The sequence below is a fragment of the Arthroderma uncinatum genome, assembly GCF_011692745.1.
Source record: "Arthroderma uncinatum strain CBS 119779 chromosome Unknown scaffold2, whole genome shotgun sequence".
Lineage (NCBI taxonomy): Eukaryota > Fungi > Ascomycota > Eurotiomycetes > Onygenales > Arthrodermataceae > Arthroderma > Arthroderma uncinatum.
Window position 1 is genome coordinate 3,169,688 of NW_022983864.1, and position 24,984 is coordinate 3,194,671.

At 46.7% G+C, this 24,984-nt stretch overlaps 10 protein-coding genes across 10 annotated transcripts; 6 read left to right on the forward strand and 4 right to left on the reverse strand.

Moving 5' to 3' along the window:
- Positions 1 to 2,234: 2,234 nt before the first annotated feature.
- GIQ15_02932 (mitochondrial import receptor subunit tom-40) lies at positions 2,235 to 3,437 on the reverse strand (the record flags this gene model as incomplete). Its single annotated transcript, XM_033550349.1, has 3 exons — positions 2,235 to 2,339; positions 2,407 to 3,054; positions 3,126 to 3,437. The coding sequence occupies 3 exons, from the start codon at positions 3,435 to 3,437 to the stop codon at positions 2,235 to 2,237; spliced, it is 1,065 nt and encodes a 354-aa protein (XP_033407510.1).
- Positions 3,438 to 4,034: 597 nt separating this feature from the next.
- GIQ15_02933 (6-phosphofructo-2-kinase/fructose-2,6-bisphosphatase) lies at positions 4,035 to 6,258 on the forward strand (the record flags this gene model as incomplete). The annotated part of the gene is made up of 9 exons (XM_033550350.1): positions 4,035 to 4,048; positions 4,150 to 4,338; positions 4,500 to 4,597; positions 4,653 to 4,822; positions 5,010 to 5,117; positions 5,169 to 5,288; positions 5,344 to 5,718; positions 5,774 to 5,950; positions 6,016 to 6,258. The coding sequence occupies 9 exons, from the start codon at positions 4,035 to 4,037 to the stop codon at positions 6,256 to 6,258; spliced, it is 1,494 nt and encodes a 497-aa protein (XP_033407511.1).
- Positions 6,259 to 7,183: 925 nt separating this feature from the next.
- On the forward strand, positions 7,184 to 9,760 carry GIQ15_02934 (elongator complex protein 2; the record flags this gene model as incomplete). Its single annotated transcript, XM_033550351.1, has 2 exons — positions 7,184 to 7,312; positions 7,382 to 9,760. The coding sequence occupies 2 exons, from the start codon at positions 7,184 to 7,186 to the stop codon at positions 9,758 to 9,760; spliced, it is 2,508 nt and encodes an 835-aa protein (XP_033407512.1).
- Positions 9,761 to 10,019: 259 nt separating this feature from the next.
- GIQ15_02935 (CCR4-Not complex subunit Caf16) lies at positions 10,020 to 10,981 on the reverse strand (the record flags this gene model as incomplete). The annotated part of the gene is made up of 2 exons (XM_033550352.1): positions 10,020 to 10,693; positions 10,849 to 10,981. 2 exons carry the CDS (start codon positions 10,979 to 10,981, stop codon positions 10,020 to 10,022), a joined length of 807 nt encoding a protein of 268 aa, XP_033407513.1.
- Positions 10,982 to 11,708: 727 nt separating this feature from the next.
- GIQ15_02936 (tRNA isopentenyltransferase) lies at positions 11,709 to 13,306 on the forward strand (the record flags this gene model as incomplete). The annotated part of the gene is made up of 2 exons (XM_033550353.1): positions 11,709 to 11,780; positions 11,849 to 13,306. 2 exons carry the CDS (start codon positions 11,709 to 11,711, stop codon positions 13,304 to 13,306), a joined length of 1,530 nt encoding a protein of 509 aa, XP_033407514.1.
- Positions 13,307 to 13,357: 51 nt separating this feature from the next.
- Positions 13,358 to 15,013, reverse strand: GIQ15_02937 (uncharacterized protein; the record flags this gene model as incomplete). Its single annotated transcript, XM_033550354.1, has 7 exons — positions 13,358 to 13,503; positions 13,574 to 13,870; positions 13,947 to 14,117; positions 14,185 to 14,288; positions 14,535 to 14,566; positions 14,623 to 14,865; positions 14,942 to 15,013. 7 exons carry the CDS (start codon positions 15,011 to 15,013, stop codon positions 13,358 to 13,360), a joined length of 1,065 nt encoding a protein of 354 aa, XP_033407515.1.
- Positions 15,014 to 15,575: 562 nt separating this feature from the next.
- On the forward strand, positions 15,576 to 16,837 carry GIQ15_02938 (DUF410 domain-containing protein; the record flags this gene model as incomplete). Its single annotated transcript, XM_033550355.1, has 4 exons — positions 15,576 to 15,619; positions 15,710 to 15,957; positions 16,022 to 16,174; positions 16,248 to 16,837. The coding sequence occupies 4 exons, from the start codon at positions 15,576 to 15,578 to the stop codon at positions 16,835 to 16,837; spliced, it is 1,035 nt and encodes a 344-aa protein (XP_033407516.1).
- A 114-nt stretch (positions 16,838 to 16,951) lies between these two features.
- Positions 16,952 to 17,886, reverse strand: GIQ15_02939 (uncharacterized protein; the record flags this gene model as incomplete). The annotated part of the gene is made up of 3 exons (XM_033550356.1): positions 16,952 to 17,049; positions 17,188 to 17,256; positions 17,349 to 17,886. The coding sequence occupies 3 exons, from the start codon at positions 17,884 to 17,886 to the stop codon at positions 16,952 to 16,954; spliced, it is 705 nt and encodes a 234-aa protein (XP_033407517.1).
- Positions 17,887 to 19,656: 1,770 nt separating this feature from the next.
- GIQ15_02940 (uncharacterized protein) lies at positions 19,657 to 20,547 on the forward strand (the record flags this gene model as incomplete). The annotated part of the gene is made up of 1 exon (XM_033550357.1): positions 19,657 to 20,547. One exon carries the CDS (start codon positions 19,657 to 19,659, stop codon positions 20,545 to 20,547), a length of 891 nt encoding a protein of 296 aa, XP_033407518.1.
- A 730-nt stretch (positions 20,548 to 21,277) lies between these two features.
- Positions 21,278 to 22,156, forward strand: GIQ15_02941 (uncharacterized protein; the record flags this gene model as incomplete). The annotated part of the gene is made up of 1 exon (XM_033550358.1): positions 21,278 to 22,156. One exon carries the CDS (start codon positions 21,278 to 21,280, stop codon positions 22,154 to 22,156), a length of 879 nt encoding a protein of 292 aa, XP_033407519.1.
- Positions 22,157 to 24,984: the final 2,828 nt, after the last annotated feature.

The following is a 24,984-nucleotide window of genomic DNA, read 5'->3' on the forward strand; positions in this document are numbered from 1 at the left end:
AGGAGGAGAAACGAAAGAACAAGCATGGCAGGTGGACAGATACGAAACGGGCCTTTCGAGACGCCGGTTTATCTGCATAATGCACCTAACACCAAACGGCCATCTATGTAATGCATCTGCAGCTTCATGTCGTATTTCTTTTGCGCTTTCTCATCCGACGACCATCTCGCAGCATACTAACCAGCCTCGCCCTACTTCCAAACCACAGGAAAGAAGCGAGACGAAAACTCAATTCCTTTGTTCGGCTCGTGCGCTGCTATTCCTTTTTTTTTTCCTTTTCGTTTCTCCTGGCCTGGCTCTCCTCGTTCTTGCTGGTGATCGATGGGGGCGCGGTAGGATGGGAGGGCAAGACCGCTTTGCTTTTTACATCCATAGCTTACCACGAGCTAGGTTCCATGGGTCAGCTTGAAGAAGCTGAGATGGTCAGGAACTGGACCACGCAAGGCCTATATTTATAACCCAGCCGTGTCACGGAGGGGAGAATTAAAGAAGCATTAAAAAAAGAAATGTAGGCAGTAAAAGGGCAAATAGATGTTGATAAGGGTGGGCTTCAATACCCGCAGGTGGTTCCCCCCCCAGTCGAGTCCAAGTCTGCCGCCCCAAACTAATCGTCTTACTATAATGTTAAGTTATAGGCAATAGTTGGGGCCATAACGATGCATCATCGTCTCTAGACAACGACCACAGCAAAAGTATCTGGTACAGAAATCCTCCCCCGTATAAAGTAACCTCATGTATACGATGAACGACAAAGTACTGTTCGAATTGTCCCTTTCGGCCCGTATGCCGCCAAGTGGTGATGATGCAATGTAAATCAACAATTAATTGCTCAAGGGAAGCTAGATGTGTCAGATGATGGCATCGAGCTGTCAGGCCACTCCCCTGTCCCTGTCGTCTCTATGCAATAACGTGGTACATAATATAGGTACATTCATGCACGATCGGGGCTAGGGGTGAGCTGATTTATCGAAATCGCCGTGTATATGCTGTTCCGTGTCCATTGCCTTTCGTTATCTCAGCAGGAAGGGGGAAGGGCGTATAGCATAAACCCGTATATCCATGACATGACCGGTCTATATGCAATGTCGATAGTGGGACATGCAGTGCGCTTGTTCCTCTCTCTGGAAGCCAAGTACATTGCATAGCCACGTATATATTGTCTAGTATGGAGATGGAGACCTTTTTGCTAACTGCCCAGCAGCATTGGGTAGATTCCATTATCCGAATTGGGAGCAGGAATGTTAATTAGAGTGCATCCCACGACGCATTGGATGCCAGGGACAGGGACGGGGCCGTCTTGCGCTTCGGGTTGGCTTTGGAAAGGGGTATACGGCCCGAGGTATTCGAGTTACTTGAGGCCTCAGGGCAGGCCAGGGTTGCGGGGTTGATGTTAACAGTTGATTGAAAATGGTAGCGGATCGTCTGTATCTTGTTGGACGGGGTCGTGTGCATGGTGATAGGGAGCTACAATCGTTGACCCGGGGATTCACAGAGATATATATATATATATGATATATTAGCTGGTAATCGATTTATCTGAAACCTCCATTCACGCAGCGCTTCAAGTGGAAGAATCAACGCATACAAACAAACAAAAATCAAGTCATGTTATTTTACATTCCTTCCTTCTAAGTTTTCGAGACAAGAACAACCCCGGAGGAAAGACAAAGACAAAAGGGAGAGAGACAAGAGGAAAAGAAAAACAGCCTCAGCACACCACAATCCGTTCCCATCTGATTTGAACCTCATATCCCATCCCCTATCCGCACACAACACAGGCGGTAGATAGGCCAGCGCAGGAAAAACACGATATCGTACGTCAGGAATAAAAATAATAGTTACCATTAAAGAGTAACGTGGTAAAAGTGGTTTTGTTAAGACAGGAGAGTAAAAAGAGAAGAGAAAACGAAAACAAGGGAAGAGCTCTATACAAGATGAAGTTCCATACACCTGAATATAACTGCCTGGACATTTATGCATGGGAATGAGAGAAAGGGATCTTCGAGGGTTCATGGAGATGGGTAAACCAGAGGGCCTGGATATGTTCTCATGGAGCGAATACCACGGGGGAAAAAGAGGCTGTCATGGTAGAGATATTAGAATGGGTATGTGCGGTATATGGTCGTCATGAATGGCTGATGGTTGAATGCGGTCTTGTTGGGCGTTTAGGAAGGACTCAGGAGCTGGAGCGAGGTTAGGAGAGGCGAGGTTGGATGGAGTTCCCTGACTTATATTTAGAAAGGTGGTGAGACGCTAGATAGCTCGCCGCTCTCTTGCTGTTCCATCAACTGCTCTGAAGCCATCTCGAAGGAGACAGCAAGACCAATCTTGGCAGTTTGCTATACAAATAAGAGGTTAGTGACCCGCAACACAAAGCGATTATTATTGTTTAGATAGACTCCTTACCTTGACTTGGTCTATTTCACCAGCAAAGGTGAGAGAAATTGGCATGGCAACCCTCTTCTCCAGTAGACAGCTCAGCTTTCCAGCGCTGTCAATCTGGGCCCTGAAGGTAGATGCTCTGAACTCATACTTGGCTCCGACGGCCGTGGTTCCCTCTCTCTGCACACCACCGCCCATCATTGGGTTGCCGCTTGGGGTGAATTGAAGGTTCATGTCCACACCGGCCTCGACTTTATCGGACAGCTTCTTCCAGAACGAGGCGTTGAGGGTGCCTTGGGCCTGTAGCTGGGCACTGGCAATCCAATCCATTCCCTTGTATCGTGCACAGTATGATAGGGCGGTTTCTGGTCGGGCACCGAGCCCGGCACGCTGCCACATGGCCTCAACTCCCAAAGCCAAACCAGGGGTGATGGACTGCAAGTAGCTTCCAATGTAGATACCCGTGAGGCCACCCTCCAGAATCGATGGGTTGAAGGCCTTGAGCGATGCCGAGAAGTCAGCTCCGGCGTATTCATTATCAAGCTGCATGAGTCCCTGTGCGGCACCGGGCATTATCTGGACGTTGGCTTTACTGATCAAGGACGGGGTCCAACGGTAATTGGCAACTGCGGCGAGAGCTCCGTCGCTGCCAATGTTTCCCTGCATAAGGACCTACAGACATATAGAGGTTAACTCGAGTTCCGCGGCGCTGCTTGGGGAATGCACTTCAAAGGACGACTTACATCGGAGGTGCCAAACATCGTGGAGAAGGCATATGGGGGCAGATTGCCCTGAGAGCCCATGGTAAACGCATGGGAGACTCGGAAAAGAGGCGAAACTCCAAAGACCTTGGTCAAATCGGCGCGGAGGCCTGTGAACATGAAATTGGAAAGTAGGACTTCCTTCTGGACTTCACGAGCAACCATCTCGACAGTGCCGGGATTCGATAGCCCAAGGTCCTCTCTCCGCCGGGAAAAGGCATCGTATGAATCTTGTATGGCTGCCACGGCAGGGTTATCGATCAGAAATGAGAGGGAAGAAGCGAAGTCGGCCATGTTGACGGCTTGAAGACGACAAGGGAACAGGAACTGGCACGGTGTTTAAAGACAGAAAAGTCGCTGAGTGCAAATTAATAAAGAAAGACGCAGTCCTGAACGAGAGATGTTCGTCACGGCCTGTCGGACTGTCGGATGGCAATTGGCGATCGGGCTCCGGGTCTGCTTCGTTGCAAGCTCGTCGGTGTTGAAGATGAAAAATGAGGTTTTGTTGAAACTTCTTTTTCTGCGTATCCAAGGCCTGCCAAGACTCGATGCGCACTAGCTTCTTTGGGCATCCTGACGTTCTGCTCTTTACTTCCACCTTGCGAACTTCACGACAACCAACTGAGGACTCTGTCGAGAGATAGGACGCTGGCAGGCTTCTAGCTGGATCGTCGGCTTACAGAACTGCTGTTGTTTGCGTGCCGAGTGCGCTGGGGTTGCTGTTCCTCGTTACTTGCTACCCTGGACCCCCGCATGTTTCCTAGTTGACCTGCTATCAAGTCCGACTTCCCTCTGATATTAATCTTGCAGCAGTTGCCTTCGAGGATAGATTTTTCTCGCGTTGAACTATTCAAGCGCATAAACTATAGAGCATAGCTGTGTGGCATCGCCATGGATACCCTACTGTACGTCTCCCGGTCTCGGTCTCAGATGCATATGCTGGGGATGATATCTACCACTGGAATGACATATTGGCTTTGACCGCTGCATGTCTAACGATGCATAGAACCGCCGATGTCGTTGCGAGCGCACCTCGTTTTCGGCGGAAGTCGTCAACTTTCGTTGATGCTATCCATGATATGCCAGAGAAGCCAGCACTTGCACCGGCGCAACTATACAGCACGGAGTCCGGCCGTCTCTTTCATTCTGGGCGGATTGTGATCATTACGGTTGGACTGCCAGCTCGGGGCAAAACGTCAGATACCCTCGATACTCCTTCTAGTGACAACTCATGCTAAGACGTTCATCTTCTAGTCATATATCAGTGGCTCTTGCTAGATATCTTCGATGGTATGTATATCGAAGCCTAGTAGCTTGAAAACGTGATAACTGCTTCTGGCTTACTCCTGAATATAGGCTAGGAGTTAAAACTCGCATATTTCATCTTGGAGACTACAGACGGGCGACGGTTGGCCCGGGTGGCGAACTACCTGAGGACTATTTCTTTGCAAATGGTGAGCGTAGTTTGTCCTCGGGCTCTGAGAAAGATCATTCTAACGACTCACGCAGCATCTGCTTCGTCTGTACTCCTCCGACAGAAGATCGTCAAGAGATGCCGTGAAGATATATACAGGTTTTTGAACCACGAGAACGGCCAGATTGCTATATACGACGCCGTTAATCCGCTTGCTGCAGGTAGAATATCTCTCTCAAGAGAGTTCGCAAAGCAAGATATAGAGGTATGATGACATCCATGAGTTTTGGAAAAGGAAAGCTAATTATGTAGACATTATTTATTGAATCGTCATGCAGTGACGAGCGTATCATTGAAGAGAACGTACGAAGAGTGAAAATTTCATCTCCTGATGTATGGGCAATCCACCGGATTCTCTCTCTAAGGTCACTTGACTTACTTTTAAATTCTAGTATGTGGGATGGAACTCTCAGGATGCTGTAAAGGATTATCTAGCTCGAATTTCTGCGAGGATCCCCCTCTTTGAAACAATGCAAGAAATAGAATTAAACTACATTAAGGTACTTCATCATCCAATGCCCATATCTGAACTGAAACTGACAGTTTGATAGATGTTCAATGCTGGTGAGAGGATGATGATAAACAACCGTGGATTCGGTTACCTCCACCATCGGATCGTTTTCTACCTTTTGAACCTACATATCAAAAATCGCCGCACGTACTTTGTCAGGGTATGGTTTTTTTAGCCTCTTGCTATCCTTAGTCACCTACTTACTTATTCAATAGGCGGGGACTTCTATGGAGGCAGACTCTTACAAAGCAGATTCACCACTCTCGTCGATAGGGGAAGACTATGCCCGCAAGATGACCGACACCCTCCTTCGACATCGTGAGGAGGAGAGAAAAGTGTTGTTAGAGCAAGGCGAACCCGACCCGCAACTCCGACCCCTCATCATTTGGTCCTCGACTCGGCGCAGAACCGTACAGACGGCCCAATTCCTTCGTCTGCAGGGTTATAAAGTCCGCCATCGGTCGCAAATGAGCCAGTTAAACCCTGGAGTATGCGAGAAGATGTCTGAGGCACGGATCCGACGGGAATATCCAGACGAAGTTGAGATGCATGACTTGGACCCGTATCATCATAGATATCCTAGAGCCGAGGTAAGTGGTTTATAGAGCTATACGGCGTCGATTATATATACTGACACAGATATAGTCATATCACGATTTGGCAGTGAGGCTTGAGCCTGTAATTCTTGAACTGGAACGTGAGCAGAACGATCTCCTTATTATTGCACACGAGAGTGTTTTAAGGGTGCTTTACGGTTATTTGATGGCGTGCAACTCCACCGATATCCCGTTCCTGTCTTTCCCACGAGACCAGATTATAGAGGTAAGGGACATGCATTTCAACCCGTTGATTCATTCATAAAGCATCTCACCAACGACTCTATATAGATAATTCCCGCCAGTTATAATAACCAGGCGAAGCGTATACATATTCCCGACCTTCCGCCAGAGATCATTCCAGGATCACCAGAGGACATTAAAATCCCCGTCCCACCGAGCGGTGTCGTCTCACCGATGCCTGGTGGCAATCTGGATGGCTCTTTCGAAAGAGGAGCAACTCCGCAAGCCGGCTTTAGGACGCTCAAGGACCCAGAAAAGATTTCCCAGCATCATGCTGAAGATGTTGTCTGAGAGTAATGTCGATCGCCCTCCGTTTATACATCAGACCATGTATGGGTTAGACAAATTTCATCCTTTCCATCTTATTGTTATACCTTTCTTTCAATGAAACTGCACACATGGCCTTTCTATGAAGTTGATATCTCCATACCAACAATTACCCTCCATGAAGAGTAGATACGAATAGAATGTTATCTCCCTTTTGAATCTCATATGCGTCCTCTCCTTCCAATTCCCAATCGGCGTCGTTTATCAACACCAAGATGCCGGGTCGTCTAAACCATGATTTGAGAAAGAATGTCAGTAAAATGATCATGCTAGAAGTTTTAGCCATCACAAGGAGTGCCGAGTACTAACACTGCGTCATCGACCACGAAAAGCTCCTTTCTCTGGTCTTTCATCACATTCTCGATTAAGTATTTCACCAGGTAGCTAATGTTTGCAGGTGCACCATTGAAATCCTGGGGCGGTAACGCAATTTTATGAGTGCGTTCATTCGAAAACAACATCTCGAGGCCACCGCTATAGTAGTTTCGTAAAAGCGAGTCAGTTCATACTTCATTGGTAGAGACATGCGATTCACTTGGGAAGGACGAACGTGAACTCTACTGTGATATCGAGAGAAGTTTTGCTCTCGACATGGTTGACATCATCAGCTGGAATCGAACCCATGATTATTGACTAAGATGAAAAAGTGCTATCCGCGAATATATACGCTCTTGAGATGGGTTGCAACTGGTTGATGCGATGCCATGGCGGGGAGATAGAAAATCTCTTATCGATAAGGTGGGATTAGTTTAGCTTGGGTCGTTGATAAACTTTAGTTACTTTCGTGATCGCAATAATTTCAGGATAACAACCACCTACCCTGGGGGATACCAGAGTGAAACCATTTATCTGATATTTTAGAAAGGGTTTTAGGGCCAATTCGCCATTCATGGTATCCATTACAACGGATTTCATCAGCGCCGGAGGCAACAGGAACCCAGAGGCAGCAGACTGGCACCATCAGTCTGGGTTACTAGCCTTCGGTGCGAACAATAATGTTGCTATTTGGAATCCTTCAGTAAGTATATGGTTACTGTTTCTTTAAGAGATAAATGACCGGAAAGCTAACTCATGACTGGCACTTTAGGACCAACATGACAGAGGTGTATATACACTGCTTGTGGGCCACACGGACAAAGTAAACGCTGTCAAATTTTATACATCTCCCACCAATGGATCGATCCTACTCATTACAGGCGGTAGTGATCACACTATACGAGTATGGAAACCGGACACTTCGACTCCGCCTAACTTCTCACAAGTGGCGGTCGTGGAAGGTCAACATAAAGGCTCTCTCAACTGTATCGAGGTTGCAACTGGATCGGATATCTTTGTTTCTGGCGCCGCAGATGGGACAGTCAAGGTATGGAAGATGGTTGAGGAGGGAAACAACGTACAATGCAAGCTATTACAGAGCATTTCATTGAAACCTCGATATTTCCCATTGGCTATGGCACTGAAGCTACTATCCAGCCAGGGTTCCGTTGAAAAATCAGATGGAATGGTATTGGCGGTTGGAGGGACCAGGGCTTCTGTTCAAATCTACTCTGCGCAGGATACCAATGATCTCAAATTCGAGCTGAACGCTACTCTAACTGGTCACGAAAGCTGGATCCGTTCCCTTGCATTTTCGCCTGGAAGTGGTAGCGTGGGCGCTGAGGGAGAGCCCACAAAGTCACGAGATTTCTTACTTGCGTCATGCAGTCAGGATAAATATATTCGTTTATGGAGAGTGAGCCCTGGAGAAGGTGCAGCTCCAGCTGTACCAAGGAACGTGGAAGATCAGCTCTTGGCCGGTGCAGAAGGGGCAACGTTGACCCCGAAGGCACATCGATTTGATATGAACGGTGCCAAATACTCAATCACATTTGAAGCTCTCCTTTTTGGCCATGAAGATTGGGTTTATACCGTAGCCTGGAACCCGGATCCTCTCCACCCACAGCTCCTATCCGCTTCCGCTGATAATTCTCTAGTTATCTGGGAGCGGGATCCAATTGCAGGTGTCTGGTTTTCATTGTCGAGAATGGGAGAAATTAGCTCCTTAAAGGGGTCTACTACCGCAACTGGTAGTGCTGGTGGGTTTTGGATTGGTCTTTGGTCTCCATCTGGAGATGTTGTTGTCTGCCTAGGCCGGACAGGGAGTTGGAGGTCATGGCGACATGATGCTGCGGCAGATGCATGGCTACCCATACCAGGGATTACTGGGCATGTTAGGGCAGTTGGGGACATTGCATGGGAGCCTAGTGGGGGATATCTTCTATCTACCAGCGGCGACCAAACGACGAGGCTCTATGCTGAGTGGAAGAAGGGCAGCCATCACTCGTGGCATGAGTTTTCACGACCCCAAATACATGGTTATGACCTAAACTGCCTTGCACCACTAGGTCCATCTAGATTTGTCTCCGGTGCAGACGAAAAACTTCTACGAGTCTTTAATGAAACGAAAGCAATTGCTAACTTACTTACACGGCTGAGCGGGTTAGCCCAACCTTCTGATAATGAGGACATGCCGGAAGCTGCCAGTATTCCAGTCTTGGGCTTGTCTAATAAAGCTATGGATGAGGAAGTTGCTGGAGACGAAGAAATGAATGAAGCAGGAGGGCAAGGGGAACAACAACCAGCACAATCAGAGGTGTACAATCTGGAGATCGACCATCCACCGTTGGAGGACCATCTAGCTAGACATACCCTTTGGCCTGAACATGAGAAACTGTACGGCCATGGATACGAAATTTCGGCCGTTGCTGCGAGCCACGATCGATCAATCGTCGCAACTGCCTGTAAAGCCAGCTCTATCGACCATGCAGTCATTCGTCTGTATGACACCTCGACGTGGAATGAAATACGGCCTCCCCTAACCGCACACTCGCTGACGATAACATCTTTACGATTCTCTGCTGATGATAAGTATCTCCTGAGCGTCGGGCGTGATCGACAATGGGCAGTGTTTGAACGAGATCCGGTCGACAAATTATTATTCAAATTATTAACTTCTAACCCCAAGGGTCATTCGAGGATGGTACTAAGTGCAAGCTGGGCACCGCATCCAACAGCTACGGTATTTGCTACTGGTGGCCGTGACAAGTCAGTCAAGATATGGTCTCAGGAAGGAACCTCGTTCGTCGCGAAAACTACGATCCCTGTTACTCACCCCGTTACTGCTATCGATTTCCTGCCTATCACGGCGCATGACGCTCTTTATCTCGCCATCGGAGAAGATTCTGGCCGGATAAGCATTCGTAGGATCGAGTTAGAAAGCCTAGAGGCAGGAGCAACGATCGTGATCCCGGAAGAAGAATGTCCATCCAAGTCCATTACCCGGGTGGCATGGAGGCCAGTGAAAGGACTATTAGACGTGCATGGAGAGGATGTTGCAGCTGCCGGCAGGAAACCTGGATGCCAACTTGCAGTTGCAAGTGAAGATGCTTCGGTTCGTATATATAATGTTGATAGCCTTCCAACGTAGGTTATCTGGCATCTTTGTACAAAAGAGGGTGATTATCTACAATCGTGAAAAGAAAGACAATGTTCTAGAGAGAATCAAAAGAAAGGAAGGAGAAAAAAGACCCTGATATCTATGGCGTTGAGGCCGCGCCTATGCTCGAATGCAACCACCCAAAGGCATTAATAGCAGAAAATAAGAAAATTCGTCTCACCGTTAAGGGTTGAGGTATTTATCTTCCTCGAATCGCAACCATCCCCCCAATGTGCGGGCATATACCTGCTCATTCGTTCCTCGTTATTGTTTTAGCCTCTGCTGGTCTACCAGGGCGAGGTCCACGCTCGCTCATATCCTTCCTCAGCCATTCGATGACCAGTTCACCCAGCTGACTGTTCTCCGACATGCGAGGGCGGTTGTTATAGAACTTCTCCATGGAGCCCCAGTCTCTTACCTTGCCCATGTGCATATGGACCAAATGAGTAGGCCACTGGGCAAGGTTGTCTAGGATATGCGTAGCGTAGACGATAGTACAAGGCCTCCTTTCCGTCTCCCGTTTTAGAAAATCCAGGAAGTTGCTTCGACTCAACAGATCCAGATCAACCGTGATTTCGTCTAGCAAGAGTAGATTCCATGGTCTCAATAGGCCCATGGCAAGCTGGACACGCCGCCTTTCTCCATCTGACACTGCATGCATGTGCCATGACATATCGATATCGAGTATGTCAATCAGTTCATCCCTCCGTTCTGTGTAGTAATCTCCTCCGACGGATGCGAGTAAAGTCGGCACATCGATATCACTTCGAACGATAGGGTTAAGGACCCATTCGGTACCGAGATATGTAACACCTTCGAGACCCTCTTTGAACGGGTCGACACCCCCGATGACGATGGAACCGTTTGGCGCGAGCCGTTTGCCTGAAAGGAGCCTGAGGAGCGTACTTTTACCTGCGCCATTGGCTAGATAAAGAGAAGCAAGAACAGAGCAAAGATCGTTTAGAAATGGTTATGAAGTACTTGTCTCGATAAACGGTTTATTGAGGGAAGAAGGCGACAAAAACAAGGTTGGACATGCTAGGGGATTGAGAGGGAACGGGAAAGGGAATCTGCTTTACCGCCAATCAAGAGGGTTCGACTACTCTGAGGGAGGTCAAGAGAGAGGTGTGAAAGTCCTGTCGAGCCATCGGGGAATAGGTAATTGAGGTCGCTGACCTTGATAGTGGTGTCCGGAGCGGCGGAAGGAGACATTGTATGAAGAGGACGCTGGGTCTGCGTGTGTATAGTCCTAATAAAGAATCTACAACGACAATCGGGAATTTCTCTTCCAAACTTGAGAGCAGATATCTGGGAATGACTGTATTTATACCTCTTCTCCCTCTTCGACGTTTTGATTAATTGCTTCCACCTTCAAGGGCGAGATTGAGAGACACGTGAGGAGATTTATAATCACCGTCGAGGGGCTGTTGTTTCAACTTGCAACTTTCATCCTCGACCGAGAGCGAACTTGTCTTCGTGTTTTTGATAGTGAGACAGCTAGGGGTAGTAAGGGCATCGACAGAAAAAGAACCGATTTCAACATAGAAATATATTGAGCTGCCGAGAGTTGAACGAGCATATAATATATCCTGGAAGTCCAAGACGCTCTTTAAACATCGTCTACAGTATAAATATAATGATATAGAAACTTGAGCTTGCTAAGCAGAGCGTCTCTGGTTGCAGAACTCTCGAGAAGACTTGAAAAGACATTTATATGCCGTTAACCAGGCGTATTACCATTGTTACTACTCTAAAAGTCGAATATGTAATTTATTTTACAGCCTCAATACGTTAGTTTAAAAAATACAGGCCAGGCTTTTTTCACCTAAAAATGTTTTGCATATCAAGGTAAATTATCATCAATTTGCATTTTTTTTTGTAGCCTTTAGGGGACGGGCAAGTTGTTAATACCGTTATGCTAGCCCTCCTTCGATCATTCATGGCGTCTCCAAAACCGCCAGTGAGGCCTCTAATTGCCGTTGTTGGTGCTACCGGCACAGGAAAATCCAAGGTAAGTAACGATGAGTTGCCCATTCAACTGCTATAGTGTATAGCAAGAGTTTACTGAACTCTGAATAGTTAGCAGTTGAACTTGCAGTCCGATTTAATGGAGAGATAATCAATGCAGATGCAATGCAAATGTACAACGGCCTCCCAATCACCACTAATCAAATACCCGTTGAAGAAAGACATGGGATTCCACATCACTTGATCGCATGTGTAAACCTGGACCAGAGCCCTTGGAGAGTTGGCCGATTTAAGAAAGAAAGTCTGAAAATTATCGATGAGATTCGGTCAAGGGGGAAGCTACCAATACTCGTTGGTGGGACTCATTATTATACCCAGTCTGTCCTGTTCCACGAACCATTACTCGACGAAGGTGACTCGGACGATGAGATTTCGAAAAAATTGGAGCGATCGCAAATCGATGATACTTCGGTAATAGATCCTGCAAGTAAGGCCGAGTTTTCAATTCTAGATGCTACTCCGGAGGAAATTTACGAGAAATTACGGGAGGTTGACCCTGTAATGGCAAATCGTTGGCATCGTAACGAAAAGAGAAAGATTCGTCGATCCTTGGAAATTTACCTACAAACCGGGCGACCCGCTTCAAAGATATACGAGGAACAGAAAAGGAGAATTAGACAGGTCGCGCCACAGGAAGATGATCTCGGCCTGAGAGCCGAAGAATCAGACTCAGATCCAGACTCTCAGCTTGGACAAGCCAGGTTTCCCATTCTTGTCTTCTGGGTGCATACCGAAAAGGAGGAATTACGAAAACGGTTGGATGGGCGTGTCTACGGAATGATAGACCAAGGTCTACTCGAAGAAGCTCGGCATATGTTTAAATATTTACAGGATAGGGCATCGGAAGGGGTGGAGGTTGATCGAACGCGTGGAATTTGGATGTCTATCGGCTTCAAGGAATTAGAGCCTTATATCAAGGGCTTGCTTTCAGCCAAGGAGGAATCAAATCCTGAACTTGACGCATTGAAGGACGAATGCATCGAATCAATCCAGTCTGCCACAAAACTATATGCTAAAGAACAGCTGAGATATATAAGGAACAAACTTTGGAAAGCTCTGGGAACTGCCGGTATAACCGATCGTCTATATATCGTCGATTCAACAGAAGTGAAGGATTGGGATACTATTGTTCGCCAGCCTGCTGAAGATATTGCCTCGAAATTTCTTTCTGGGAACACGCTCCCTAATCAAAGTGAGACTTCGATCGCTGCAAAGGAGTTCTTCGCGTCGACAGATGTCACAAATCGCTTTGAGGTTGATGATATCCCCCAGCGGATGCAATGCGAGACATGCAACACTACTATCGCCGGGGGGGATGCTTGGTCTGCCCATCTTACAGGGAGGAGACACAAGAGGGCGTTAAAATCGGTTAAAAAGAGAAAGCACCGAGATGAATATCTTAAGAGGCTCCGGGATGAGTCTAATGACACGTCTTCTCTGACCGTAAAAAACCAACTGTCTTCCGGGGTTATGGATCCGGAATCTAGCGATACCAGTTTGCCTTTATAATGTCACAAGGCTCAGTATCTCCCAAGATTGAAAAAGATCATCAATAAACTCTTAATTCTGCGACCTCCACTCGATAAATTCTGGAGTAAGAATATTTCCGTGGCCAGTTTCTTGAACTTTACAAACCTCAATATGGTTAGACTTTGCTGCCTTTCGAATAGTCCATACTCCATCCGAGTTCACGATGGTCTTCAACCCTGCATTATGCATTATTTGCATTAGCTAGCATGCCTCAAAAGGGGGGGAATTATTGGATATACCACATACAAGCTAGAAACTGGGATGCAAAATTGATACATATGTTTGCATCCCAGGTACGTGCCCCTCTCTTAGGGATATTTGGGATTTCGTCCGTGGCGTACTCCTCCAGCGCTAGAAGAAATCCATCCTGGTCCCGGCGCCCAACTATTATTTTTGGAACTCCAAGGAGGAACGACTGGACCCAGAACTTGAGAAGCTTGCGCTCAAAGTTCATAGCATCATTTGCATGGCGGATTGTTGCAGATGTCTTGAGCTCTACCCAGTTGATTGGATCGTCCTTTTTGTCTGGCTTGCAGTCCCACACTGCGACGTAATCATATCTATGTGAACATATTGCATCGTATAGGAAGGGAAACAAGGGTCCGGGTTGTGTTCATACCTGCATCAACCTCCCCGGCAAGGAGCATTCTGATGTTTCCGATACCAGTGCGGGCAAGGGAACAGTATTGAGGATTGTTATTGACAACCTCACTTTCCCGAGCCTCAATGGTTTCTCGTGAAGCTGCATCCCAGGGCTCAGAAAGTACGGAAACAGTTTCGAACTTGTACCCTAATTGTCAAATCTTGAGTAGCCCGAACGATAATGGTTATTATAGGGGTTAACCGGCAACACATACCCCAGTAAGACATCATATCAGACGAATGTGCTCCAGGACGCACTCTTCTATTCCCCTGTTCTTTAAGTCGTTCAAGGTGGTAAGAGTGAGACTCTTCAATAAAACTATCACCTCGAAAAGAGTTTAATTAGTAACTTTGATATGGATAATTTAGTTAGTGGGATCTTACATTTGGCCCTTCAAAAATACAAGAACATCAGCCGAGTTCTACTGTAAGCTGCCCAACTACAACGAGAGGGGGTTTATGTTGGCCCACTTGAAAACAGGTAGCATTCATTTCGAATCTAATGTAAAAATAGAATAGTTGATTAGTTCTTCAGTTCAGCAATATCCAAGAGGTGTTATATTACCCATCCATGGTATCATAAGGAGCGATGAATATCTTTAAACAAGTTTATTAGTATTTCGTTTGTATGATGATAATGCAGATCGACTTACCTTGGTCATCATTCCTCTCCAGGTAACAAAATCCATATCATACTTTCTCTCTTTCTCCTTCTCCGTTGCGATGATTGTGTCAAGAAGGGCATTAAGATGTTTATCATCAGACTCATCACGTTGAATAAAAGTATCGAACCCTGCCTTGAGATCTACCGGCAGTTTCGGGGGGTAATAGTAACGAAGGGCCGAATCATCGAGACGAAAACGGTGCCATTCATCATAGGAGAAACACGCAATCTCCTAGGCGTAATGTAAACGAGATATCTAGTTAGCCCAATGCAAGGCATAGGGAACAAAATAATACGCATTATCGTACTCTTGGTCGTTTCAAGGGTTCTGATATCCCATTGAATCTTTCGATGGGTTGGATCTCAAAAACTGCAGCCATGTTGGAACTGTTGCAAGGATGTTAGAACTGACACAACGATAATAAACAGCCTAATATGACTATTCGACTGACACTTATCTTGGGCTGTTCCATCTAAGGGATATCTTCTATTTAATATTTGGCTTCCGGATGAGGCATGAACCATCGGCTGGAAATAGCTATAGTAAGCTGTGTTTGTTACCCAGATCACGATAACGCATCCGGCATGCCCGTAAATAAAGGTATACTCTGTATAGAATAATACCTTGAAGTTATTGTTTACTTAGCTGTTCAAATATCGCCGGCGTTGAAAGAGCTCCAAAAGGTGCAAAACACGTGCTGATTGGCTGTGCTGACGACACTTTTTTGGATGCTTCTTTAACATCTTGTATAAATATGACGAGAGAAACCCGCATCTTCTCCTCCAGGCATCCTTTATCCCCTGTTTAATATTTAATTATTTTGAAAACATTGGATTCAATAACTTTTTCTTGCTTTTGTATCCCTAAGACGCCCTTCTAGCTCTTCTGAGGCGCCCTGAGCTACCCCACATCCGAAGGCGACAGGACAGAGGGAGGCCACCATGACCTCTCGAATTGACAAGACCATTGCCCGGCAGCAAGAAAAGTATGGTTAACTCTTTGAATTGCTATTGGTTTAATCCTATCTTCAAATAGGACCTGTATCGGCCATTGCTGACTGCTCTGTTTCAAATAGGATCGCCGCCGGAGCTTACTATGAATCCCACCAACAGCTCCGTGTGATCGCAGCACGGTACATAAAACAGTCGAATTACGATGCCGCTGCAAATATACTATCTGGTGGAGCGAAGGCCCTGCTACAGGCCGGAGCCCAGCAGGGAGCTTCTGCCAGTGGGGGTGATCTAGCAATCATGCTGGTACTTGAAGTTTACAACAAGGCAGAGTGGGAGGTGGCCGATGACGAGACTGGAAAGGAGAGAAAACGTGCGGCCCCTTGGTCTCTCGTACGGGATGTGTTTAGAAGCTCTAGCTGACCTGTGTTGTTTAGAACGACTCATTGAATTGCTCCAAGAGTTTCCGCCAGAGGAACCAACCAGGAAGAGATATATAAACGAAATTATTTCGTGGAGTTCAAAGTTTGGCGATCTTGAGAGGGGTGATCCGGAGTTGCACCACGCGATCGGGTCAATCCACGCCCAAGGTAGGCCATTTTGTCGTATATTCTTCGAGTTCTGGTTACAAGGTCGAGGATCTGACGGAGGGTGTTTTCCTAGAAAATGAGCCATATGATGCGGAACGGCACTTTGCTTTCGGGACTGTCGAATCTGCCGAGGCTCTTGCATGTCTGGAGTATAATTGGTATACCTACGATGCAATGCACACTGCCGGGATATACTGTTGTCGCGCAGTATTCCCATATCTACTTACGGGTAATATTCTCAATGCGAACAAGGCATTTTTGGTATTTACACGACGACTATCCACATCAGAGTCCGGAAGCGCCCTCAGCGTACAGGAAGTAAGCAGTAAGCAGAATGATGTTCGTATGTACCCGTCTCTGCCACTGCTTAACTTCACAAACCTACTCCTTCTTGCTATCCAACGGGGTACTCCTGATTTATTCAGGCAGCTTCTCAAGCAGTATGAGCCACATATTAAGGAGGCTGGTGGATGGGACCATGCATTGGCCCATATTGGAGAGCTATATTTCGGCATAAAGATACCGAAACAGTCGAACCCTTTGATGGATATGATGGGGATGTTTTTCGGCGGACCACCTGGCCAATCCAACCAGCCCAAGTCCGGCGAGCAGTCCAAAGCGCCAAAAAGGGTGGAGGCCCCGCCATCATTAGACTTAGATTAAGCCCTTGGAGACAAATGATAGATATTATTAGTTTCCTGTTTGTGCAAAATTGCGCCAATTAGTGACCCACCCCTTGTAGGCTGATTTTTCCAGACAGAAATTGGCATCAGGGTGCTAGAGTTTGATTTCCTCATCGACCTCGAACATCCATTTGTCCTCATCAAGTCCTAGTACTCTGTCCCTTAGGTTTTGCTGAACTAATAGAAAAACCTCTAGAGTGACCGTCAGTTTATGTTATGCGCGGTTTACCTCCTCAGCTTTTCGTGAAGCTGCCCTTATAGAAACCACTCGCGTCGTGGCTAGCAGGGATGTTGATTAGGGGAGGTAGTATCACAGAAGATAGCACTTACCAGAGGGTTCACCATTGACATGTCGGCTCCTGTTGTGACGCATCATTTCAACAAAGCTGGCATCGATTTCTGCATCTTCCGTCAGACTTAGATTCTATAGTCAAATAGCTCGGCGTTTCAAACCGGTAGAGTGGCATATGCATGTAGGGGTATATCCGTACTTTCTTTATCCCTTCCCGCAAGCTCGCCTCCCTCTTCAATTGGCATCTCTGCACCCCCTGAATGTTCTATCCCTTCCATTGAATCACCACCCTCACCTTCTTCTCCAAACACGCCGGGCGGTAAGATCGGGATATCCACTTTGTAACACCCATTCTTGTCACGCGCAACAATATCACCACTATCTAAAGAAGATGCGGATAAAGATGTGCCAAGTTTAGATATCGATTTGGATGGCCTGTTTCCTCCAAGAGCGTTTGAGCTTCCATTCGAGCTTGTGGCTGTATCCGTTGGCATGGAAGAGTGGTTATCCGTCGCGGTAGAGGAAGAGGTAGTCGACGCTGGCCGCCGGCTTGTATGAGTGCTTCCGGAGTTGAAAAGTGTCCTTCGTACTGAAGGGAGGGCAGAGGAGGGCTGTGAGGGAGCCATCCTGTGGGCATTCAGTGCCTGTACTGTTGTAGACGCCGTTGACGCGGTGGTTTGTGTCGTGGTAGCGCTACCAGAAGACGGAATGCGTCTGTGTCGGTGTCGCGATGTCATGGTGGGCGCATGTTTTCGTAAGTCACTAGGCGCCGCGATCTAGGAATGTGGCTTCAAGATTTGTGTAACATTAGGAATATTAGGGCGTACTAAGGTAGATCGTCGTAGTAATATTTAGGAGCCGAATTAAAGGAATGGAGGGATAACAGGGTCTCGGGCTAGGAATATATCTAGATGTTTGATATCAAAACGCTCTTCCAACGTCGTAGTTTTTGGCTGTGATAACGTTGAATCACGTGATGATATCTTCTACATGAACTCGAGAATATTATAGTTTAGAGTTAACCCCTTTTTTAGCCTATAGAGCAGACTTTACTATATATATATATAGGGTAGATCCTACTCTTACGAGGAATCGCGAGAAACGCGAACAATAAAGAAACTTTTGTTATATGACTGTATATATTGAATACCCTTTGCCCTTGGGCCTTGATCAGATCAACGAAACTCGAGCCATGCTTGAAACTGGGAGATAACCTCGCTGTAGTATTCTATCTAGCCTTGGTATCGATTCGTCTTCTGCAACGCTTCACCATCAGCCAAGCTTCCTATAAGATCCTCCTGGAAGACTTACGTCAGGTCTGAACCTCTGAATGCCTTTTGGGATCAAGGAGGACCGCAAGCTTGTAGCACTCACGTGGTAAATGTACCGATACTTTCTGGCTGTACAAGCCGTAAGTGATAAACCTATAGAGATTCCGCGATATACGAAGACACTATGTATTGAAAGAATCTGACAGTATTTCATTATTAGGTTATCAATACTTGGCGAGAATCCTTCATGCTCCACTTCAGCCTTGTCTGATCACCCCGGCGGTGTAAGTAAGTACTTATACGCCGTACTTGATCCTACGAAAGCGCATAACAAAACCCTGGAGCAAAGATTTTTGCAAGGGTCGAGTCATATAACTTTCTTAACCTATGTACGGAGTATAAATATTCAGTATCATGCATCTTGGCTACATACATTTGGGCTCTAATACGAGAAATGGGCCGCAACTGCATATACTCTGCTCCTTACATATTGCTAGTAATATCGTATTCTTCCGCGGCTAAAAGAAGTAGTAATAAATACCCCTGCCCTTCTTTGCCTGCACAAATAAATATATCTATCAACTTGTTTATTAAATCAACCGAGCCCACCAGAGCTTCGTGAGTTTGAAGCTCCTGAAACCCAACTCACGGAACTGAGCCAGAAGCTCTGCCCTTGACATTTCGCAAAGATGTCGGTATTGACAATACGACCTAAGGTCTCGATAATGACTGTGCTACTTCTACTGTTGAACGGAGATTCGGTGTAATACTGCCTGATCGTACGAAACACGTTAGTCAACTACGCCGTTTCATTAAATATCAGTGTCAGCTCTCCATCATCGAACAAATGCTACGCCCGGCGTTTTAACGCCTGTTTCAGCTGTAGCTGGCATCTCCGCGATGGCAAGATACATGGCCGTATGAGGAACATAAATAGGAGCTCAATATCGTGTATTTAGATGATCAGTGCTTGATAGATTGAAATCTCATAGATTGCTCCAGACCCACCTGACCAATCAAATCAATCAAATATCTCGTATCTCAGATCTACTGTTAGTCGCAGTGCCAACCGCAGCTCGATCAGCAAACCAATATCGAAGGTTCTTTCCAGCATGGAACGACTACTTGCTTAACATCATCAACAATCACTGCCAGAAGGAACGCGACGAATACTTCGATCTCTCCAATAACAAAAAAGGGCTATCCGCTAACTTGGCCAATTGTCTACTCGGTGGTATGGAGGAATATAGCAAAACCGAGATGGGTATAACTGCTGTGATTTTCGGCCTTCTTCCTACCATGCAGCAGATTTTTGGCCCGACAGTCGCAGAGGTGAGCATCCTCGCCAGCCGCCGCCCACTGCTCTCCCTCCTGCTTGGTATTGCCATGCCATCGGTCAGCACGGGCGGACCACTAGCCAATCCTGCAGAGTCCTTGCGGCGCGCGAGCGACTTCCGTATTTGCTCTCTCATTCCCCCTAAAGCAAGATGGCTCTGGCTGTTGATATCCGCAGCTGAATATCTAATCGGCGCCGCCGCCGCTGCCAATGTGTTATATCAGATATACCAGCTGGCCTACTGGACCATTTCCGTCTCAGCAATTGCGGTGGATAGTGGGCCATTATCAGAGACGTATACGCTCTTTCTCTGGCTTATCCTCCTTGCCCCCCTTCATATTCTTGGCTTTTGGCGCTTTAAGGTACGGTATAGGGTATCTAAAGAGGCTGGGGACCACGAGAAGCTCACAGAACGCAAGTCATGGCTCCAGGTTATTAAAAGCGAGTTTGTGCCTTGCGCTTTGGGCAATCCAATGTTCCTAACAAAGGTAGATAAAGGGCCTCTGTCTATTGCCGTTCAGTGGCTCGCAGACATAGCGGTAACTGTTGTATTTATTTTCAGCACCGTGGCTATGTCAGGCCAAATCTTCATCGGCATGGGCGACGCAGTTCCGGTCATAGCCCGGTTTCTGATGGGCACTTTGGTCAGCCGGCTCATTTTGCTGTTCGAGCTTCATGGACTCAGAGAAGTGACGAGCCAGTCACAAAATAAAGATGTTGTACATGGTGGTTACGAGTCGGTTTGCGGACCGGATGGGAAGTGCGTTCCCACAGAACCTGGACTCTGCTAACTGTCCAATCGTGCCGGCCGATAAGGGGGAGGGTGTACGAGAACAAGACGACGCAGAGAGTGCAGGCGAGGCAAGGCGAGACAAGACGAGACAGGACGGCAGATAGGGAAAATATGAGTATATGTAGAGGAGGAGAGGGAAGAGGAAGTTCGTGTGCGATGGAGGTCGACGGGATTTATATAGATATGAAATGACGTGATGGCAGTTTGATAGAGTCCAAAGGGAGTGTGTTTTCGCCTACTGATTAGCAAGTAAGAAGAGGGAATGTGAGTAAGTAATATAAGGTGACTTACTAGGTGTAGCCATATCTCAATGGATATAGCCAGTCAGCTTTTAAGATGCACTGGCGAGCAACGCTGAGTAAGTGTGAGGCTCCAATGCCTCTCAGGCCGGCCTGCCAGTATCTGTATGAGCTGCAGCCGCAGCTACAGCGTACGTATGAGTGTAGATAGAAGAGGAAAGATGATGCTTGATTGTTGTGCGGGCGATGCCTATACTATTATAGCGGGAAACGAGGCATAAGACGAGGCGTATAACTAACTAGTCGCTAAAGGAAAATAGTGCATCTACACTTCTTCGCTTCCTTTTCTCTCTTAAAACAAAGTGGCTGCACCCTTGAGCAATCGGTGCCAGTCAGGCTTCTCTGCACTGAGAGCAAAGCTGACTTCAGCCATCCTAATGCTAATTCTATCTTTACTGTTCACCACCGGGTCGTCAGCGAGCAACAAGAATGGCCATCCCCGAAGCTTCCGCACTACCGAACCATCTAGCTCATCGATGGTCCTCATCCGTGAAGACTGGGGTGCCGCATAAACCCAGCGGGCTACGCCGGGAGATTTTTCCTGGAGACCTGGGGACTGGTCTCACGAGCATCCACGGCAGTTCGTCAGTAAATGAGCAGAAGAAGCCCAGGCTCAAAAAACGCCGCTCCATTGCACGTCGTTGCAAAGTCTTCGCGATGAAGCACACATGGACGATTCCCCTGGTGCCTTTGTTTGCCTTCCTCTCTCTCTACCTCATCAATCCGACTGAGTCAAATATCATTTCCCGATTCATCTTCCTCTCTTACAAACAGCCGGCTCTGGAAGCGGGCTTGCCTCCGCAATATGGCAAAGGCATATGGGACGTCGCTTTTGTGTTATTCTACGTCATTGTCCTTTCCTTTACGCGCGAGTTAATCATGCAAGAAATGTTGCGGCCTCTGGCACGTCTGGGTGGCATCAAGTCGCGTGGGAAACAGCTACGGTTCATGGAGCAGATGTACACAGCGGTCTACTTCATGATCATAGGGCCTGCGGGCTTGTATGTGATGCGGCAATCGCCAGTCTGGTACTTCAACACTCGGGGCATGTACGAACTCTTCCCCCATCGGACTCATAATACCTACTTCAAATTTTACTACCTGTTTCAGGCTGCATATTGGGCACAGCAGGCTCTTGTCATGATTCTAGGCTTAGAGAAGCCGCGCAAAGACTATAAGGAACTTGTAGCACATCATATTATTACTCTAGCCTTGATTGGTCTAAGCTACCGGTTCCACTTCACCTATATCGGCATCGCCGTATATATAACCCATGATATCAGTGACTTGTTCCTAGCAGTAAGTTAGAACTAAGTTCTTTGACGATATCTCTCGCCTTCTTCAGGGGCTATCTAGACAGGCTATTAACGCAAGATTATTCCAAGTAGATATCGAAATCACTGAATTACGTCGATAGTCCCCTAGCACCACTATCCCTCGCAGGTTGCATAGGGGTGTGGGTTTACATGCGTCACTATCTGAATCTGCGTATTATCTTGTCACTTCTGACCGAGTTTCGGACCGTAGGCCCCTACGAACTCAACTTGGAGACGCAGCAATATAAATGCTGGATCTCTAACATCATCACGCTCGGTTTATTGTCAACTCTCCAAGCTCTCAACATATCCTGGTTGTTCTGCCTTTTGCGCGTGGTATACGGATACCTTGTGTATAAGGTCGCGAAAGATGATCGATCTGAAGCAGAGGAGTCGGAAGTTGAGGAACAAAAGGAGGGGGCAGAAAAAAGCGCCCAAAAATCACTCTCCCTACAGAGTAATAGAAGTATTAATGGCAGTGCAGATGGTGTGGCCAAAGCCACTGCGAACGGAACTGCGTCATCAACTACAAAGAGAAGAAGTGCTTGGTAAGGGTCCAGTATTTTTGTGCTGGCCACCCTATGACGATCAAGATTATACCACAAGTCATCCGTGGTGGTGAGATGGAGTTAAGAGCCAATTGCGCCTCTTTACCGCCGTGTCTGATCCTATAGACCATATTAACATGAGCTTACAAACACTAGTAACTGGTCGCAGTACATACCTTCAATGATTGTTTAGAGGTCGAGCGTCGAGGGAGAGCAAGAGGATTCAACTTATCACAGAACGATATCGTTTTGGTCAAGTTGGCAGAGGAAGTAGAGTGCTAGGTTATCTATCTTCCCGGCCTATAATTTTTAATCATAATACAATATAGTAATGAGATATTCTAACGCCTCGTCTCATTCTTCATAAGATAGGGAGTAGATTGTGTTTAAGCAGTGCTTCAAGCGATAATAACTTATTCCTTGGGTATTAGAAATCTCATCTTAAATACCACCATCGCAATAAGTCGGACAATTAATCATTCATAAAATAGTTAATTCATCTGTTCCCCGGTTCAAAGGAGATGCGAACCACAGGATACAAATAAGAACCTACCCGTTTTTCCAGGAATAGAAGAAGAGAAAGAGGGAGGGCGATTATATCATTTAGCTGTCATCCTGGTAACAAACCAAGGGGCTAGTATAAATCTGGAGTTTAGAGCAACTGATAGCGAGCTTTCGGCTTTTTCGATCCACCAATTGCACAGGACGGAGATATATAGCTTTGCCGTTAGGGAAGTTAAAAGATCCCGTGGTTCTAGAGAAACAACTATCAATTACTCATCCCCCTCAGCATGGGAAAGACTCTTTGCCGTTGCTCTTATATTTATAGCATGGGAATAAGATACCGGCGGACTTCCCTGTTTGAGTCGAATAATGAGGGAATCTTGAAACCACAACATGGCAATCGTACGCCGAAGCCGGAAGACCCGCGAGAGATCATTTACGGTATGTTTTCTAACCCCCAGCTTAGAGTACATTGTAAGTCTGATTTGAACTAGGGTTGCTGGAAGTGCCGTGCTCGCAAGGTTAAGGTACAGCGTCAATATGCCAATAATATGACCATAATTATGAGACGAGCAATCGGTCTGAAACTTGTTTAGTGTGACGAGAAGAAACCGCAATGCTCAGCTTGCCAGAAGCTTGGGCTGCCCTGCGATAGCGACAGCCCGAGATTGGTCTGGGTTGATGGAGATTGGAAGACGTACAAGTCCGAAGGCAGACGGTACCTCGCTTGTGGTTCGTTTGCTACCTATGCATTCATTCTATCCTCGGGCATGAAACGGACTTCAATTAACTTAACTGATTAGAGAAGACATGGGGTGATATCCCAGTTCTACCCTCGGATATTGTTGATTGCTTGATATTCCAATGCGACCAACAGGATGCTGATGCTGGTACCTTTCAGCATATAACTGGAGAAAGCACTCCCTATAACCCATTCACGGTATTTCAAACGAGGCAGTTTCAGACTCCATACCCGCTCTCTTCTTCACAGAAACTACTAAACGATGCGTTACCGGGCTCTCATATGGACGATAAGGGACTCTTCAGCCATTACGCCAATTATGTTTCCTTCGTGATGATGCCGTTTGAACATCCATCCAATCCATGGCGGCTTTACTACCCAGCAGTGGCCATGCAATATAGCTCTTGTGAAGAAAAAGCTCTTTATAATGGCCTTCTTGCCCATTCTGCTTTTAATATGGCAGACCTTGGAGTGCAGAAAGAGAAGATGATAGCACTTGGTATAAAATATTATAATCTAGCCATTAGGCAACTCAAATATTGTTTACGCAGCCCAACCAAGAATTTCGGTCAAACATTTGCTGCTATTTTGACCCTTATGATGGCCGAAGTGAGTGCTCCCTACCTTTTTTTGCTCCTGTTATGTCCGCCACTAGAGCTGAAATTATATAGATCTACAGCGGAAAGCCCAAAAATTGGAGATATCATTTTACTGGCGCATGGGCACTACTACTTGATTATGAACATGGAGAGCCTTGGAGAGCTTCAAACTTTGCTTGTTTCTCCGCACAGAGCCTGTATATCATCAGGATAATAAGCGACACCTCCCTAAGGGGATTTAACGAGCTGAAATTTCCAAACCAACTACCTGACAAAGTGTCGGAAGGGGTTCGCGATTCCGAATGCTCAGGGCCATCTTCCCAACCAAGCCTGATTCACAACCTTCAGGAGTGAGCGGAGAAGTAAGCGTGGCCGCTTCCATCTCTTCGACGGCTAATTTTGGTTTCACAATCGGAGCGAAAAGAGG